At 40.7% G+C, this 17,193-nt stretch overlaps 1 protein-coding gene across 5 annotated transcripts in view; it reads right to left on the bottom strand.

The window, feature by feature from the left end:
- Positions 1–17,193, bottom strand: part of XPO4 (exportin 4) — a 108,729-nt gene that overhangs the window by 88,759 nt on the left and 2,777 nt on the right. For 3 of the 5 annotated variants that reach the window (XR_012091694.1, XM_008021637.3, XM_008021641.3), the window contains exon 2: positions 106–211. Coding sequence is in view for 2 of the 5 variants with exons in the window: in XM_008021637.3 (XP_008019828.1) it covers positions 106–211 (106 nt within the window). In the remaining 3 variants the exon portion in view is untranslated. Of the gene's footprint in view, positions 1–105; positions 214–17,193 lie in introns of those variants that run through there. The other 2 variants (XM_037986937.2, XM_073012674.1) reach the window with 2 other exon arrangements.

The raw sequence follows: 17,193 nt of genomic DNA, 5'->3' as shown, positions 1-17,193 counted from the left end.
ACAAACCTGGTTTTTAAAAAGGGATTTAAAATAGTTAATGTTTAAGACAGCAAACCCAGATCTGATTATGCCAAAATACTTCATATTTTTTAAGTGAATACTTACCCAAAATATGCTTGCAAACTGCAAATGGTGATTTTGATTTCCTAAATGATAAGAATATGTGCTCTGCATGCTGGCGTTGTTCATTATTGACCATGGAAGGTGGTGCCTTGAGAGTTAAAAACAAGAACAGATACATTTATTTAATGACAAAGCTTAAACAATACCATATTTTTACCCACAAGAACAGAAAATGCTTTCACTTTTAAGCGGCAAGAGAAACAAATTCTTGCTTAACTTTTTAAGGAATTACAGTATAAAACTTGATAATAAATGTCGAAAACATGGTTTCAGAAAAAAGGAAAAAAATTCCTGGCAAGGTTTGAGTCAGAATTCTTTAAAGGTTTTTTAAAAACCTGCATTTTAGAAAAATAGATACTTATCTAACATTTTGGGGGGGTTTTAACATTTAGCTGACTTATTACTACCTTTTATTCCAAAATATACCACTTGGACTAACTTGACCTAGTTCAAATAATTTCAAAATTATTCAGTACTGGGGAAATTGAATCCAAGTTACTAAAAATCAATTTCCAAAAGCAAACCTTTAAGACACAGGATCAAATAGTTCCACCTCAAATTTTCTAAAATCACTATTAAACCAGAAAAATTTGGGAACAGTTAAAGTTTGGAATTTATGAAATGTATTTCTGAATAATAAATTAATCACCCAAAATCCAGACTTCTCTCTTAACAAAAACAATTTCTAAAGTCTGCCCAAGTTTTTAAATACCATTTTGGTGTAACAATCGTTCTTCTAAAGATAATAATCTTCTGAGTCAGATCTACCTAAAATGTACATTCCAGTCACATGGGGTTTGGTTAACTTTTAACCTGTTAAGACTTACAAATACTTAATTTGGGAAAGGGGGCTGGAGGTAGATGGCAGGAAAATAAACCTGTATTATTCAAACCATTATATAAAGAGGGCAAGTCATAATTTCAATTAATTAATCTAGATGATGAAAAATGTTACAATCAATTATATTAGATCAACACTCATTATAAATTATATCAATAATGCAACATTACTCACTCTAACTTCAGTCAAAATAATTTTTAAAAAGTTGTTCAGCCAGGAAAAATTAACTACTGTGAATCTCCGGCTTCAGAGATTTCTTATAATTAGCTAAAGCCAGTTCAGACTACTATTCCTAATCATACAGCACCCTCTACAGTTCTCCAGATACAACTGAAAATATTTCCATTAAACAATTGTGTTGGCTGTTCCCTGTGGCTCATGCCTGTAATGCCAGCACTTTGGGAGACCAAGGCAGGAGGATCACTTGAGATCAGGAACTTGAGACCAGCTGGGCAACATGGTGAAACCCAGTCTCTACTAAAACCACAAAACTATTAGCCGGGTGTGGTGGTGCACACCTCCCAGCTACTCGGAGGTATGGTGAAACCCAGTCTCTACTAAAACCACAAAACTATTAGCCGGGTGTGGTGGTGCACACCTCCCAGCTACTCGGAGGTATGGTGAAACCCAGTCTCTACTAAAACCACAAAATATTAGCCGGGTGTGGTGGTGCACACCTCCCAGCTACTCGGAGGTATGGTGAAACCCAGCCTCTACTAAAACCACAAAACTATTAGCCGGGTGTGGTGGCGCACACCTCCCAGCTACTCGGAGGTATGGTGAAACCCAGCCTCTACTAAAACCACAAAACTATTAGCCGGGTGTGGTGGCGCACACCTCCCAGCTACTCGGAGGTATGGTGAAACCCAGCCTCTACTAAAACCACAAAACTATTAGCCGGGTGTGGTGGTGCACACCTCCCAGCTACTCGGAGGTGGAAGCATGGGAATCACTTGAACCTGGGAGGCGGAGGCTGCAGTGAGCTGATATGGCACTACTGCACTCTAGCCTGGGTGAAGGAGTGAAACTCTGTCTCGAAAAAAAAAAAAATTGTTAAATTCTTCAACACTTTTTTGAAAAGAATTTTGGGTGTGGCGGCTCACACCTGTAATTCCAGCACTTTGGAAGGTCAAAGAGTACAGATCACCTGAGGTCAGGAGTTCGAGACCAGCCTGGTCAACATGGTGAAACCCCGTCTCTACTAAAAATACAAAAAAAATTAGCCGGGCATGGTGGTGCACGCCTGTAAATCCCAGCTACTCAGGAGGGTGAGGCACGAGAATCGCTTGAACCCAGGTGGCAGAGGTTGCAGTGAGCTGAGATCCCGCTGCTGCACTTCAGCCTGGACAACAGAGCCAGACTCGACCTCAATTTAAAAAAAAAAAAAAATTACTAATAAAACTGTGAGGGCTGGGTGCGGTGGCTCACGCCTGTAATCCCAACACTTTGGGAGGTCGAGGCGGGTGGATCACCTGCCTGGCCAACGTGGTGAAACCATCTCTACTAAAAATACAAAAATGAGTTGGGCTCGGTGGCAGGAGCCTGTAATCCCAGCTACTAGAGAGGCCGAGGCAAGATAATCGCTTGAATCCAGGAGGCAGAGGTTGCAGCGAGTCAAGACTGCACCACTGCACTAGAGCCTAGGTGACAGAGTAAGACCTTGTCTCAAAAAAAAAAAAAAAAAAAAAAAACTGTGAACAGTGAACGATATTCTAGAAGTATTTTCATCTTTCCATTTTCAAATTATTTTGTTTGTTTGCTTTTTGGGTTTTCTGTCTGTTTTTAAGACGGCCTCTCTCTGTTGCCCAGACTGGAGTACAGTAGCATGATCACAGCTCACTGCAGCCTCAACATCCAGGGCTCAAGTAATCCTCCTGCCTCAGCCTCCTCAGCAGCTGGGACTACAGGCACGCGCCAAGTCGAGCTAATTTTTGTATTTTTTGTAGAGATGGGATCTCACTATGGTGCCCAGGCTGGCCTCCAACTCCTGCCCCTCAGTGATATGCCTGCCTTGGCCTCCCAAAGCACTAGGATTACCGGTGTAAGCCATCATGCCTGGCTAATTTTCAAATTTTTTATTCCCACCACCTTCTCTACTTCAATAAGATGAGTCTGTGGGGTTTTTGTTTTATTGCTTTGTTTTGTTTTGTTTTTCTGAGATGGAGTCTCTCTGTTGCCCACGCTGGAATGCAGTGGCATGATCTAGCTCACTGCAACCTCCGCCTCGGCCTCCCGAAGTGCTGGGATTACAGGCGTGAGGCAACCTCTGCCTCGGCCTCCCGAAGTGCTGGGATTACAGGCGTGAGGCAACCTCTGCCTCGGCCTCCCAAAGTGCTGAGATTACAGGCGTGAGCCACCGTGCCCAGTCTTTTTTGTTTTGTTTTTTAAAACGGGGTGTCACTCTGTCACCCAGGCCGGAGTGCAGTGGCATGATCACAGTTCATGGTAACCTCTAACTCTTGGGCTCAAGGGATCCTCCCGCCTTTGCCTCTCCTGTAACTGGGACTACAGGGGCATGCCACCATACAGGGCTAATGTTTAAATTTTTGTAGAGGGTAGGCACCAAGGCTCATGCCTGTAATCCCAGCATTCTGGATTACAAAATCCCAAAGTCTGCTGACATTATTGACCCTGTGTATATGGCATAAACACTACTACCCATGTTATACTGCTACAAATACAAATCCATGAGTTCCTCAAGCAATTTCTGAATCATACATTCTTTCTTATCTTCCTTGAAAAGCACAACACATGCATAATTGTGCAAATTAATATGCTAGTTATTCTACAAATAAAAAACTGTCTAATCTAAAAGATATCCTCACAGCCACATATACTTAATCTACTAGAAAGAACAGGTCTGAATATATTAATATAATAAAGATGATATTCTATTTATGTCAGATTTTAGAAATAGTAAACTATAATCTAAAAGTTGATTTATATTAATCACTTGGTTAAATATTATCATACAAACAATAAAATTATCAAATCAATATATTAAACGGCAGGATGGTAGTCACTTTAGTTTTCTACAACCAAAATTTTAAATTCCTTCTTGAAATCTACTTGGCAATGGTTTCCAAATGGCAAGCTATCTGCATCAGACAGTCCTGGAAATCTTCTAAAACTGGCAAATAGATTTCCAACCCCAAAGGATTCAACAGGCTGGGAGTCAAAACCAAAACTACACATTTTTCCCTCAAAGTTCCCCAGGTGGTACTGACCCATAAAACTCCCCACTGTCAAACCTTACCCTTCAAAAATCTTAAGTTACCCTTCAAAACTCTGCTTCCATCTTTCCTTCCTTCATCAGCCTCCATTCACCTTTCCCCAGTTGTCCAAGCACAACTAACATCTCTGTTCCACCTCACATAACACACTGCTTGTCCATCTCTATCACCCAACTTGCATAATGGACTACAAGCCTTTATTTGCTGCCCCCTGCCCTTTCTTTTGTTTTTGTTTTTGAGACGGAGTTTCGCTCTTGTTGCCCAGGATGGAGTGCAATGGCATGATCTCCACTCACCGCAACCTCCACCTCCTGGATTCAAGCGATTCTCCTGCCTCAGTCTCCTGAGTAGCTGGGATTACAGGCATGCACCACCATGCCCAGCTAATTTAGTATTTTAGTAGAGACGGGGTTTCTCCATGTTGGTCAGGCTGGTCTCGAACTCCAAACCTCAGGTGATCTGCCCGCCTTGGCCTCCCAAAGTGCTGGGATTACAGGTGTGAGCCACCAGGCCCAGCCAGGAGAGAGGTATTTTTAAGCTAGTCTTTGTACTATTCTGACTGGTACAGAATACACATATTGTCTTTGGACTAAATTGAACATGCATGTTAAAATGTTTACTGTGAGCAGTAAGATATTAAAACTAAGAACATAGTTTACGACAACAAACTATGGAATAAGAAACAAGATTGTCAAACCCTTGAAGAAGGCAAGAAAGAAAAAATCACATGCACACACAATAAGATAACAAAAATAAATTATAATTTATCAGTAATGACAAGTAAATGTAATAAAACTAAATGCTCTACATAAAAAACTAAGATTGACAGACTGGATAAAAAAGAAAATCCAAAATTATTCTGTTTATAAGAAATGCATATAAAACTCAAGGACATGGAAAGTCTGAAAGCACAAAGATGGAAAAAGTCCTTGTGCGATGGCTCATGCCTGTAATCCCAACACTTTGGGAGGCCAAGGCGGGAAGATCACTTGAGGTCAAGAGTTCAAGACCAGCCTGGTTAACAAAGCAAGTCCTTGTCTCTACAAAACAATTTTTAAAATAAAAGTGAAAAAATAAGTTTACAAAAGTAGAAAAAAAAATCTAATCAAAATAAAGTTAATGAAGTTGATGTAGCTATCAGAGAAAAACAGAATTTAGGGCAAAATATTACTAAAAGATGCTGGGCCATCTCATAATTATAAAAGGGTCAACTACAATGGCATGTAATACCATTTATATGCATAAAACAAAACAGACAGAACTACCAACAATTCCACTAGAGTGGAAGATTAACATGTAACTCTCAGTAACTGTTAGCTTAGGAAGACAAAAGAATCTAACAAATTTGATTTAATAGCATAAATACATTGCCCTTTAAGTGAGTATCACATTCTTTTCAAACGCACTCTGAACAAAAACTGACAACGCACTAGGCTGTAAGGCATATCCAAACAAATTTTAAATAACAGGTATGTATGTGACATTCTCTGACCAAGAGCAATTAAGTAAGAAATTGACTTAACGTAACAATAACAAAAACTAGAAAAATTCAAGAATGAAAAAAGAAATCATAATGGAAATCAGAAAACATATAGGCCAGGCCGGGTGCAGTGGCTCACGCCTGTAATCCCAGCGCTTTGGGAGGCCGAGGCAGGCAGATCACGAGGTCAGGAGTTTGAGACCAGCCTAGCCAACATGGAGAAACTCCATCTCTACTAAAAATACAAAAATTAGCTGGGTGTGGTGGCGTGCGCCTGTAATCCCAGCTACTTGGGAAGCTGAGGCAGGAGAATCACTTGAACCCAAGATGCGGCAGGTACAGTGAGCCACTGCAGAGATCGCATTACTGCACTCCAGCCTGGGCAACAGAACAAGACTGTCTCAAAACAAAACAAAATAAAACTATCGTTTACAATAAACAAAAAAGCCAAAAGTTCTTTATTTAGAATAACTAATCAAATTGGAAAGGAAAAGCACAAATATATAAACAAGCAAGAATTAAAAGAGAAAGCAACTACACATGCCTCGGAAAATAAAAAGACATTAAAAGGATAGCAAACAGGGCCGGGTGCGGTGGCTCATGCCTATAATCCCAGCACTTTGGGAGGCCGGGGTGGGCATATCACCTGAGGTCGGGAGTTCAAGACCAGCCTGACCAACATGGAGAAACCCTGTCTCTACTAAGAATACAAATTAGCCAGGTGTGGTGGTGCATGCCTGTAATCCTAGTTACTCGCGAGGCTGAGGCAAATTGCTTGAACCCGGTGGAGGTTGCAGTGAGCTGAGATCACGCCATTGCATTCCAGTCTGGGCAACAAGAGCGAAACTCCGTCTCAAAAAAAAAAAAAAAAAGGATAGTAAACAAATTTATGGTGATAAATACAGCAATTCCAATCCTATACAGATTTCTTCAAGGGACTACAAAAGAGGAAACACTCTTCAGGCCATTTTAGGAGCGCAGCATATCATCATAAATACGCCAATACCAACACCAGATGAGGACAGTGGAGGAAAGGAAATTTATAGGTCAATCCTACTCGTGAACACAGAAGAAGAAATCTTAAGATATTTCACATAAGGGAGGTGATGGATACGTTAACTAACTTGACTTAATCATCCCACATTGTGTATATATATTAAAGCATTACACTGTACCTGCAAATGTATACAATTATGAGTCAATTAAAAATATTAATAAAAAGATATTTCATAAACCAAATCCAACAATGGATGTTAAAAATAATGATGATGATAATAATATACACTGTGACCAAGTTAGGTATCCCAGAAATGCAAAACAGAGTTACCATTAGAAAATAAATAAAGCCGAGCACAGTGGCTCATGCCTGTAATCCAAGCACTTTGGGAGGCTGAGGCTGGTGGACCGCTTGAAATCAGGAGTTCGAGCCTGGCCAACATGGTGAAAGCTCATCTCTACTCAAAATATAAAAATTAGCCAGGCATGGTGGTGCACGCCTGTAGTCCCATAGTCCCAGCTACTCCGGAGGTGGAGGCAGGTGAATCACTCGAATTTGGGAGGTGGAGGTTGCAGTGAGCCAAGATCATACCACGGCACTCCAGCCCGGGCGACAGAGTCAGACTCCATCTCAAAAAAGAAAAGAAAAAGGAAAAAAAAAAAAAAAAAAGAGGTCAGGCTCAGTGGCTCATGCCTATAATCTCAGTACATTGGGAGGCTGAGGCAGGTGAATCACTTGAGGTCAGATCAAGACCAGTCTGGTCAACATGGCAAAACCCCATCTCTACTAAAAATAGAAAAATTAGCCAGGCATGGTAGTGTACACCTGTAATCCCAGCTACTTGGGAGACTGAGGCAGGAGAATTGCTTGAACGCGGGAGGCCGAGGTTGCAGTGAGCCGAGATCGTGCCACTGTACTCCAGTCTGGGCGACAAGAGCAAAACTCCATTTTAAAAAAAAAAAAAAAAGAGAAGACTAAAATAAGAAGAAAATGAATGATGAAATGATCTAGAAAAGAGAGGCAATAACTAAATAAATCAACCCTATTACATTACCCTCAATTTTTTTTATTACATTGCCCCAAGTACATAGCATGATCTTTTGAGAAGGTATAAAAGAAACCTGGAGGGTGTTTTGTTTTGTTTTGGTTTGGTTTGGTTTGTGGCAGGGTCTTGCTCTGTCACCCAGGCTGGATGGAGTGCAGTGCTGTGATCATAGCTCACTGCAACTCTGAGCTCCCAGACTCGATGGATGCTCCCACCTCAGCCTCCTGAGTAGATGAGACTACAGGTGCAGGCCTCCACACATGGATAATTTTTTTTTTAATTTTTTTTAGAGACAGAGTTTCGCCTTGTTGCCCACTCTAGTCTCAAACTCCTGGGCTCAAATGATCTGCTTGCCTCGGCCTCTCAAAGTGCTGTGATTACAAGCATGAGCCACTGCACCCAGCCTGGTGGTCTTTTGTGAAAGGTTTCATTGAATACTGTTGAGAATTAGAAATTTTTCATTTCCCAACCATAATGACAAAGAGAGGAAAACTGACAAAAGACATTTCACATTCGCAATTATGAGGTAAGTCAGAAGATGAAGGCAAAAAGACACTTTCTTTTTTTTTTTTTTTTTTGAGACAGAGTTTCACTCTTGTTGCCCAAGCTGGAGTGCAATGGTGCGATCTCGGCTCGCTGCAACCTCCGCCTCCCGGGTTCAAGCGATTCTCCTGCCTCAGCCTCCCAAGTACGTGGGGTCACAGGTGTGCACCACCATGCCCAGTTTCCAGTTAATTTGTTGTTGTTGTTGTTGTTATTTTTAGTAGAGATGAGATTTCACCATGTTGGTCAGGCTGGTCTCCAACTCCTGACCTTGTCAAGTGATCCACCCACCTTGGCCTCCCAAAGTGCTGGGATTACAGGCATGAGCCACTGCACCCGGCAAAAAGACAGTCTTTCTGTGTTGTTCAATGCAGTAGCCACTAGACAGGAGACGTTTAAATTTAAGTTAATTACAGTTTTAGCTCCTCAGATATACTAGGGATATTTCAAGTGCCGTGTGTGCATGGCTAGTAATTGTCACATTGCAAAACACAGATACAGAATATTCCTATTACTGCATACAGTTTTTACAGACTGAACTGCTCTAGACTGTGTCAATCACGGTAAAATGGATCACATAAGTGTCATCTTAGACCTTGAGTCTTCAGATGATGATGTTATATCAGTGGTTTTTAATTTAGGTAATTTTGTCCCTCAAGGGACATCTGGCAGTGTCTGGAAACATTTCTGGTTGCCACAACTGGTGAGCACTAATGGCAACTAGTGGACAGAGGGTAGGGACACTGCTAAACATCCTACAATGCACAAACCAGCCCTCAGCAACAAAAAGTATCCACTCGAAATGCTAATAATGGCAAGGTTGAGAACTCTGGCCCTAAATGAATTTTCTCCAACTCAACAATCAATGAACAAACATACTTCCAAGGAAAAAAATGTGGTAATCTCATTCAGACAGTCATTACACGAGAATTACATCGTTACCCAATATTCTGTGACAAGAACCCAAAACAATCCGTTTTGCTGAAAGGATATGTGATATCATTCTTTCATCTTTTATGATTTGTGTGTAAAAAATGCTTGATACAGTTCGTAAGTGGGCAAATGCTAAAGGTAGGTGTATACATAAAGTTAATGAAAAACTGTTTTGATCACTCTAATTGCCATTTATAAATCTAAAAATGAAAATTATTTGTAACTACAAAACAAAGAATGTTCATCTTCTCTTCATCAATATTGTATGCCACCAGTGTTTTCAAAAGCATTATGAGAGTAAGAAAAAGAACCAGAAGTAATAAGAAGATAGAACCTGTTAAGGATGCATTTAACATCTAAAATCAGTATTTCATTTTGACAGTGGGAATCCAACAACCAGAAATAATGAGCTAGAACCTATAAGAATTATTTGAAATGTGAAATCCGGGGCTGGGCCTGGTGGCTCATGCCTGTCATCCCAGCACTTTGGAGAGGCTGAGGTGGGAGGATCGCTTGAGCCCAAGGGTTCGAGACCAGCCTAGGCAACACAGACAAACCTTGTCTCTAGAAAAAATGCAAAAATTAGCTGGGCATGGTGGCCTATGCTTACAGTCCCAGCTACCTGGGCAGCTGAGGTGGGAGGATTGCTTGAGCCCAGCAGGTGGAGGTTGCAGTGGGTTGATATTGTGCCACTGTACTCCAGCCTGGGCAAGACAGCAAGACTCTGTCTAAAAAGAAAAAGAAATAAAGAAATGTGAAACTAGTGTTTACAAATCAGAAGAAATATGCAAAGAGCATGGCCAGGCACGGTGGCTCATGCTTGTAATCCCACTGCTTAGAGAGGCTGAGGCAGGCAGACTGCTTGAGCTCAGGAGTTCAAGACCAGCCTGGATAACATGGCAAAACCCTGTCTCTACCAAAATACAAAAATTAGCTGGGTATGGTGGTGTGTGCCTGTACCCCCAGCTACTCAGAGGACTTGAGCCTGGGAGGCAGAGGATGGCGTGAGCCGAGATTGCGCCACTGCACTCCAGTCTGGGCAACACAATGAGACCCTGTCTCAAATAAATAAATAAATAAATAAATAAATAAATAAATAAATAAAGAGCAGGCCATGAGCACTGGCTCATGCCTGTAATCCCAGCACTTTGGGAGGCCAAAGTGGGCCGATCACCTGAGGTCGGGAGTGTGAGACCGGCCTGACCTGACCAACATAGAGAAACCCCATCTCTATTAAAAACACAAAATTAGCCAGGTGTGGTGGTGCATTCCTGTAATCCCAGCTACTCGGAAGGGTGAGGCAGGAGAATCGCTTGAATCCGGGAGGCAGAGGTTGCAGTGAGCCAAGATCGCACCATTGCACTCCGGCCTGGGCAACAAGAGCAAAACTCTGTCTCAATAAAAATAAATAAATAAATAAATAAAAAATGCAAGCAGCCACACTCTAGACTTGTGGTGTCTAACACAGTAGCCACTACCACAGTGGCTCCCTTACACTAGCCATGTTACAAGAGCTCAAGACACATGTGGTTAGGGGCTACCATATTGGAGACAGCAGATAAAGAACGCTTCCATCAGCACAGGAAGTTCTATCAGCTAGCGCTACTCTAGAAGAAATCTAATTAACTCAACATGTATTTATCAAGTGCTTACTATAAGGTTATCCTGATTTGATGACATGTTATTTGATACATTAAAGTACAAAATAGCAGCTAACATTTACAGAGCACTTACTATACCCCAGGCACTGAACACTTTTCTTTCAATGTATGTTAAATAATTTAATCTTTGCACTAACTCCCTGAGGTAGCGGTTATTATTTGTCTATTTTTTTAAAAAAGGTGGGGTCTTGGGCCAGGTGTGGTGGCTCACGTCTGTAATCCTAGCACTTTGGGAGGCCAAGGCGGGCGGATTGCCTGAACTCAGGAGTTTAAGACCAGCCTGGGCAACACAGTGAAACCCTGTCTCTACTAAAATACAAAAAATTAGCCAGGCATCGCAGCGGGAGTCTATAAATCCCACCTACTGGGGAGGCTAAGGCAGGAGAATCACTTGAATCCAGGAGGCATAGGTTGCAGTGAGCCAAGATGGCGCCAATGTACTCCAGCCTGGGCAACAAGAGCAAAACTTCATCTCAAAAAAAAAAAAAAAAAAAAGTAGATTTTTTTTTTTTTAAACACATGCAACATTCAGGCTGGCTGTGTTCTCTCACACCTGTAATCCCAGCACCTTGGGAGGCCCAGGCGAGCGGATCACCTGAGGTCAGGAGTTTGAGAACAGCCTGGTCAACATAGCAAAATGCTGTCTCTACTAAAACTACAAAAATTAGCCAGGCATGGTGGCGTGCCACCTGCAGTCCCAGCTACTCTAGAGGCTGAAGCAGGATAATCGCTTGAACCCGGGAGGCAGGGGTTGCAGGGAGCTGAGATCACACCACTGCACTCCAGCCTGGGCAACAGATTGAGACTCCATCTCAAAGAAAATAAAATAAAATAGAAATGCATACAACAAATTTACTAAAATGGAGTCTTAATTTATGGTCTAAAGTTTTATATTATAAAAAATTCAAACTATATTAAGCACTCCTTCCATCTGCAATCTCATTCCCTATGTAGCCATTCTTAGAAGTTTAGTATAGGCCAGGCACAGTGGCTCTCACCTGTAATCCCAGCACTTTGGGAGGCCGAGGCTGGCAGATCACCTGTGGTCAGGAGTTCGAAACCAGCCTGGCCAACATGGTGAAACCGTGTCTCTACTACAAATACAAAAATTAGCTGGGTGTGATGGCGCACGCCTGTAATCCCAGCTACTCAGGAGGCTGAGGCAGGAGAATCGCTTGAACCTGAGAGGCAGAGGTTGCAGTGAGCCAAGATCGCACCATTGCACTCCAGTCCGGGTGACAGAGCAAGACTCTGTCTCAAAAAAAAAAAAAAAAAGTTTAGTATATGCCTTCCATTTCTGTTGCTACGCATATAAAAATATACATAGAACTTTTTCTAGAAAACAGAAATGGGATCATATATTCTGTTCTGTAATTTTTCATCTATTTTGAGTATCTTTCTATGTTCATTCAGATCTTCCCATTAAAAAAAAACTATCACATTTTAGATATACGTATTTTTTAAGAGTTCCATAAAATTCCATTATACAGAATACCAGTATATTAAATCAATTTGGTATAACTGGACATTTACGCTGTTTCAATCTTCACTACAGCAAAGTACACTACGGTAAACATTCTTTGTGTATAAGCAAGTATTTCCATAAACTGAATAAATGGCCAGAAGTGAAATAGCTGGGGGTCAGCTATATATTTAAGGCTCTTGTATCGAAAACTTGTAGCATACTTCCCTATACCTTTACAAAGTAAAATACCATTTTATTCTTAGTTCTGCTTCTAGACTATTCTAACTTTCTATTCTTTTCCTATGCCAATGCCAGGTTTCAATTACTGCAGTTTCTGAATACATTGTAACAGTTGCTACATCAAGTCCCCAAATCCTTCATAGACTTCCAGATATATTTTCTAATCAATTAATTTTTCTCCTACCTCCGAAAAGGGTAAGGAGGAAAGAGAGATTTTGATTGATATTATATTCAATTTACAGATTAATGAGGGAGACGCTGCCACCTTAACCGGACTGACCTTTCAGATCAAGGAGCACAGCCTTCATTTTATTCAGATCTTTTATATTCTGCAAATAAGCTGTATCATGTTCTTCACAAAAATGGTGCATGTTTCTTATCAGTGCCCTATAATTTATTTCTACAGTTTTTATTTCTAATGGAATGGAATCTTTTTTCCAATTTTAAGCTGATCACTGTTGATATAAAGGAAATCTTGCAACCCATTTATTTTTCTTATATCTGGTCATCTTTCCAAAGAACTAGTAGTTCCAACAGTCTTTTAGTTACTTTGCTTAAACTTTTTTTCCAAAATGTTATATCACCTGCAAATAATCATTTTTTGGCTTTTCTTTTCAATATCTGCACTTATTCCCATTTTTTATATTACTGTATCAGACCCTCCAGAAGGTGCTAAATAACAGTTATATTAGGACTCCTGTTTTACTTCTGAGGATATCATCATTTAATACATGGTTTCAGATAACTATTTGTTATCATACTGAGAATTCCCTTCAATTCCTAGTTTATCCAATTGTTTTAATAATAAAATGCTGTTAAATTTTAACAACTGCCTTTTAGTCATCTATGGATGATTTCAAATGTCTTTTCGCATTTCTTCTCTGGATCACTGGCTATGTTCCAATTAGTCTGACACAAGTCCAACTGCAAATACACATTTAATTGAACTGAATTTGAAATATAAATTTCCTATTAATTATCTTTTTTGAGAAAAAGAATTATATTAGTGTCAGTTTTCTAATATCTAGTGCCACCGCAGGTACTAAAAGACGGGGCTGAAATAAACAAAAATGCATACTTACTATAACGCATCTTTCAAATAAGAAAAGTAGATTCAATTAATTAAAATTTTCATTTTTATGACATGTGTACTGTGGTTACAAAAAAATAAAGGCAATGTACCTTATACATTGAAGGGCTCAGGAAATATCTACTACATAAATGTTCAAATATTCCTCAAACTCACTGTATCTCCCCAAACTATACTTTCTCAAACTATATTCCCCAAAATATATATCTCTATCTGGGATATCACTTATCAAACTGGAAAATTCCAATTTATCTTTCATGATTCAGCTTAAGGGTTACCTATTCCAAGAAGCCCTTTCTCGGTCCCCATCTCAGCCTGATAGATGTTTGCACTTACTTCTATTATAACATTCCCAACCAACATTTGCTAACATTTTTGCCTTTTTCCACTCCTTGAAAAGAAGGTGCTTCTTCTGTCCCCTCAGCACACACAGCATAGTGTCTAACATGCTGTGCTTCTATCTACTGAAGAAATGTTCTAAAACAAATCAATGGCCAGAAATTGGATTCCAGATCCAAACTAGCTGTATGACAACAGGCAAATGATTTACCATCTCTGAATATCAGGTTTTCTTATTTATTTATTTATTTATTTATTTATTTATTTATTTATTTATTCTATTTTTTTGAGACAGAGTCTCGCTCTATAGCCCTGGCTGGAGTGCAATGGCACAATCTCGGCTCACTGCAACCTCTGCCTTCTGGGGTCAAGTGAGTCTCCTGCCTCAGCCTCCCAAGTAGCTGGAATTATGGTATAGGCATATACCACCAGGCCCAGCTAATTTTTGTATTTTTAGTAGAGGTATGGTTTCACCATGTTGGCCAGGCTGGTCTCAAACTCCTGACCTCAGGTGATCTACCCACTTCAGCCTCCCAAAGTGTTAGGATTACAAGTGTGAGCCACCACGCCTGGCCAGGTTTTCTCCTTTATAAGGTTTAGGAATATCTCATCCTATTTACTTCACAGGACTGATATGAGAATCAAGTAAGACAAAATTTTTTCTATAGGACTACAGATGTGCAAGTATTTTAGAAAATATTAACCAAATTCCACTACAATAAAATCTATGAAAACCAGTCATGAATCTCGTTTATTAAAGTTGGATTTACACTCACTAAATCCATCCTGGTTTAAAAATCAATGTATGGGCTGGGCGCGGTGGCTCCGGCCTGTTAATCCCAGCACTTTGGGAGACCAAGGTAGGAGGATCACCTAAGGTCAGGAGTTCGAGACCAGCCCAGAAAACATGTTGAAACCTCGTTTCTACTAAAAATACAAAAATTACCCAGGCATGGTGTCAGGCACCCGCAATCTCAGCTACTTGGGAGGCTGAGGCAGAACCACTTAAACCTGGGAGGCAGAGGTTACAGTGAGCTGAGATTGCATCATTGCACTCCAGCCTGGGCAACAGAGTAAGACTCTGTCTCAAAAGAAAAAAAAAAAGGGAAAAAAACCTAAGAAAACTACTTTTCCATAATGTATCAGTTGGTATGTGTGCTCTGCACTATCTTATATTATTGCTACACACAATCACTAAGGACAATCCAAAACAACCTAATGAAGACAGGGCAACAAAACCAGGTAAATTCAAGACAATAAATAAAGGCTCTTTGGACTTCAAATTGATGTGGCATCAATACTGTGAGAACACTAAACTTTTCAATACTGTTGTCTCTAAAATCAAAACACCTCCTACGCTTCAGTATACAAGAGGAAGTGCACAGGTCATACACAACTGCCATGCCATATCATAACAGAAACTCAGCCGGCACAGTAGCGTCTGCCTATAATCCCAGCACTTTAGGAGGCCAAGGCAAGAGCATCACTTGAGTTCAAGACTGGCCTGGGCAACATAGTGACATCCTCTCTCTACAAAAAAAAAAAATTTTTTTAATTACCCACTCAAGGCTGCCATGAGCTTTGATGATGCAAAAAGGGAGGGGGTCGGGGGACTTAAGTATCAATGCACAGTTGACGTCCATGGGTGGAGGCGGCTTCTGGAACTAACTTCTCATGGACACCGAGGGACGACTGTACTACTTCATCTGGCAGCTTATCCAACAACCTAAATTGACTGACTATAGATGTACCATATTTAGACATTTTCCATCAAGTAATAAAATGAAACATTTATAGTATATGTTGACTGAGAACCAACATGGTTGAGTAAAAAAAGTAAAAAAAAAAAAAAAAAAAAACAGTAAAACTTCTGAAAAGGGAGTCTGGTGATCTCAGCCTGGATCAGTTATATCATGAATTTGCTCTGTGACCTGCCTTGGGCAAGTCACTTCTATCTCTTTGAACCTCAGTTTCCCCATCTGTAGTGTGGAAGGGAGAATGCTTAAACTCGGTTCTTATTTTTCAGAGTTTCTAGTCTCTCAGAGACGGTGATAAAAGCTCTAGACCCTATTACTAAAAATGTATGTTTACATCAAAAAATTTGTTACAATTTCCTTCTGATATTCATCCTAGACTCCCTAAGATCTCTGTACTAAAAGATCTAAGATTCTTCTATGTTCTAAAATTCTATGCTGGTTTCCATAAAATAACTATATGAGTTACCTAATAAAAAATTAAGCAAAAATAATTACAAAATACATCACTATTTGCATTTTGAATCTCAAAGCATATTAACAGTTAAAATACAGCAATTTTCCATAAGATTTATTCAGACCCACAGAAGGATAAATGCTAAGATCACTCTGTTTAAAATATGTATCTTAATGCTTAATAATTAAAGGAGCATTAACAACTTTAGCCCTAGAGGAATTAATTCACCTCCTTTCTGGTCCCAGTATCCTATAGCTTAAGAACCACAGACTGGTAACAGACAAACCAGAGTTTGAGTCTCTACCCCTTGCTATGTAAATGTGTGTAGATTACTTAGCATCTACACATTTTGAGTTTCCTTAGCCTGTAAAATGAAAACGAAAGTAACAGGCCAGGCACGGGGGCTCACGCCTGTAATCCCAGCACTTTGGGAGGCCGAGAAGGGTGGATCACGAGGTCAGGAGTTTGAGACCAGCCTGGCCAACATGGTGAATCTCTGTCTCTATTAAAAACACAAAATTAGGCCGGGCGCGGTGGCTCAAGCCTGTAATCCCAGCACTTTGGGAGGCCGAGACGGGTGGATCACGAGGTCAGGAGATCGAGACCATCCTGGCTAACACGGTGAAACCCCGTCTCTACTAAAAAATACAAAAAACTAGCCGGGCGAGGTGGCGGGCGCCTGTAATCCCAGCTACTCGGGAGGCTGAGGCAGGAGAATGGCGTAAACCCGGGAGGCGGAGCTTGCAGTGAGCTGAGATCCGGCCACTGCACTCCAGACTGGGCGACAGAGCGAGACTCCGTCTCAAAAAAAAAAAAAAAAAAAAAAAAAAAAACACAAAATTAGCTGGGTGTGGTGGTACACACCTGTAGTCCCAGCTACTCAGGAGGCTGAGGCAGGAGAATCGCTTGAACCCGGGAGGCGGAGGTGGCAGTGAGCCAAGATTGTGCCACCGCACTCCAGCCTGGGCAACAGAGCAAGACTCAGCATCAAA

The sequence above is a fragment of the Chlorocebus sabaeus genome, chromosome 3 (genome assembly GCF_047675955.1).
Source record: "Chlorocebus sabaeus isolate Y175 chromosome 3, mChlSab1.0.hap1, whole genome shotgun sequence".
Classification (NCBI taxonomy): Eukaryota; Metazoa; Chordata; class Mammalia; order Primates; family Cercopithecidae; genus Chlorocebus; species Chlorocebus sabaeus.
This window is presented reverse-complemented; position numbering and strand designations above follow the sequence as displayed.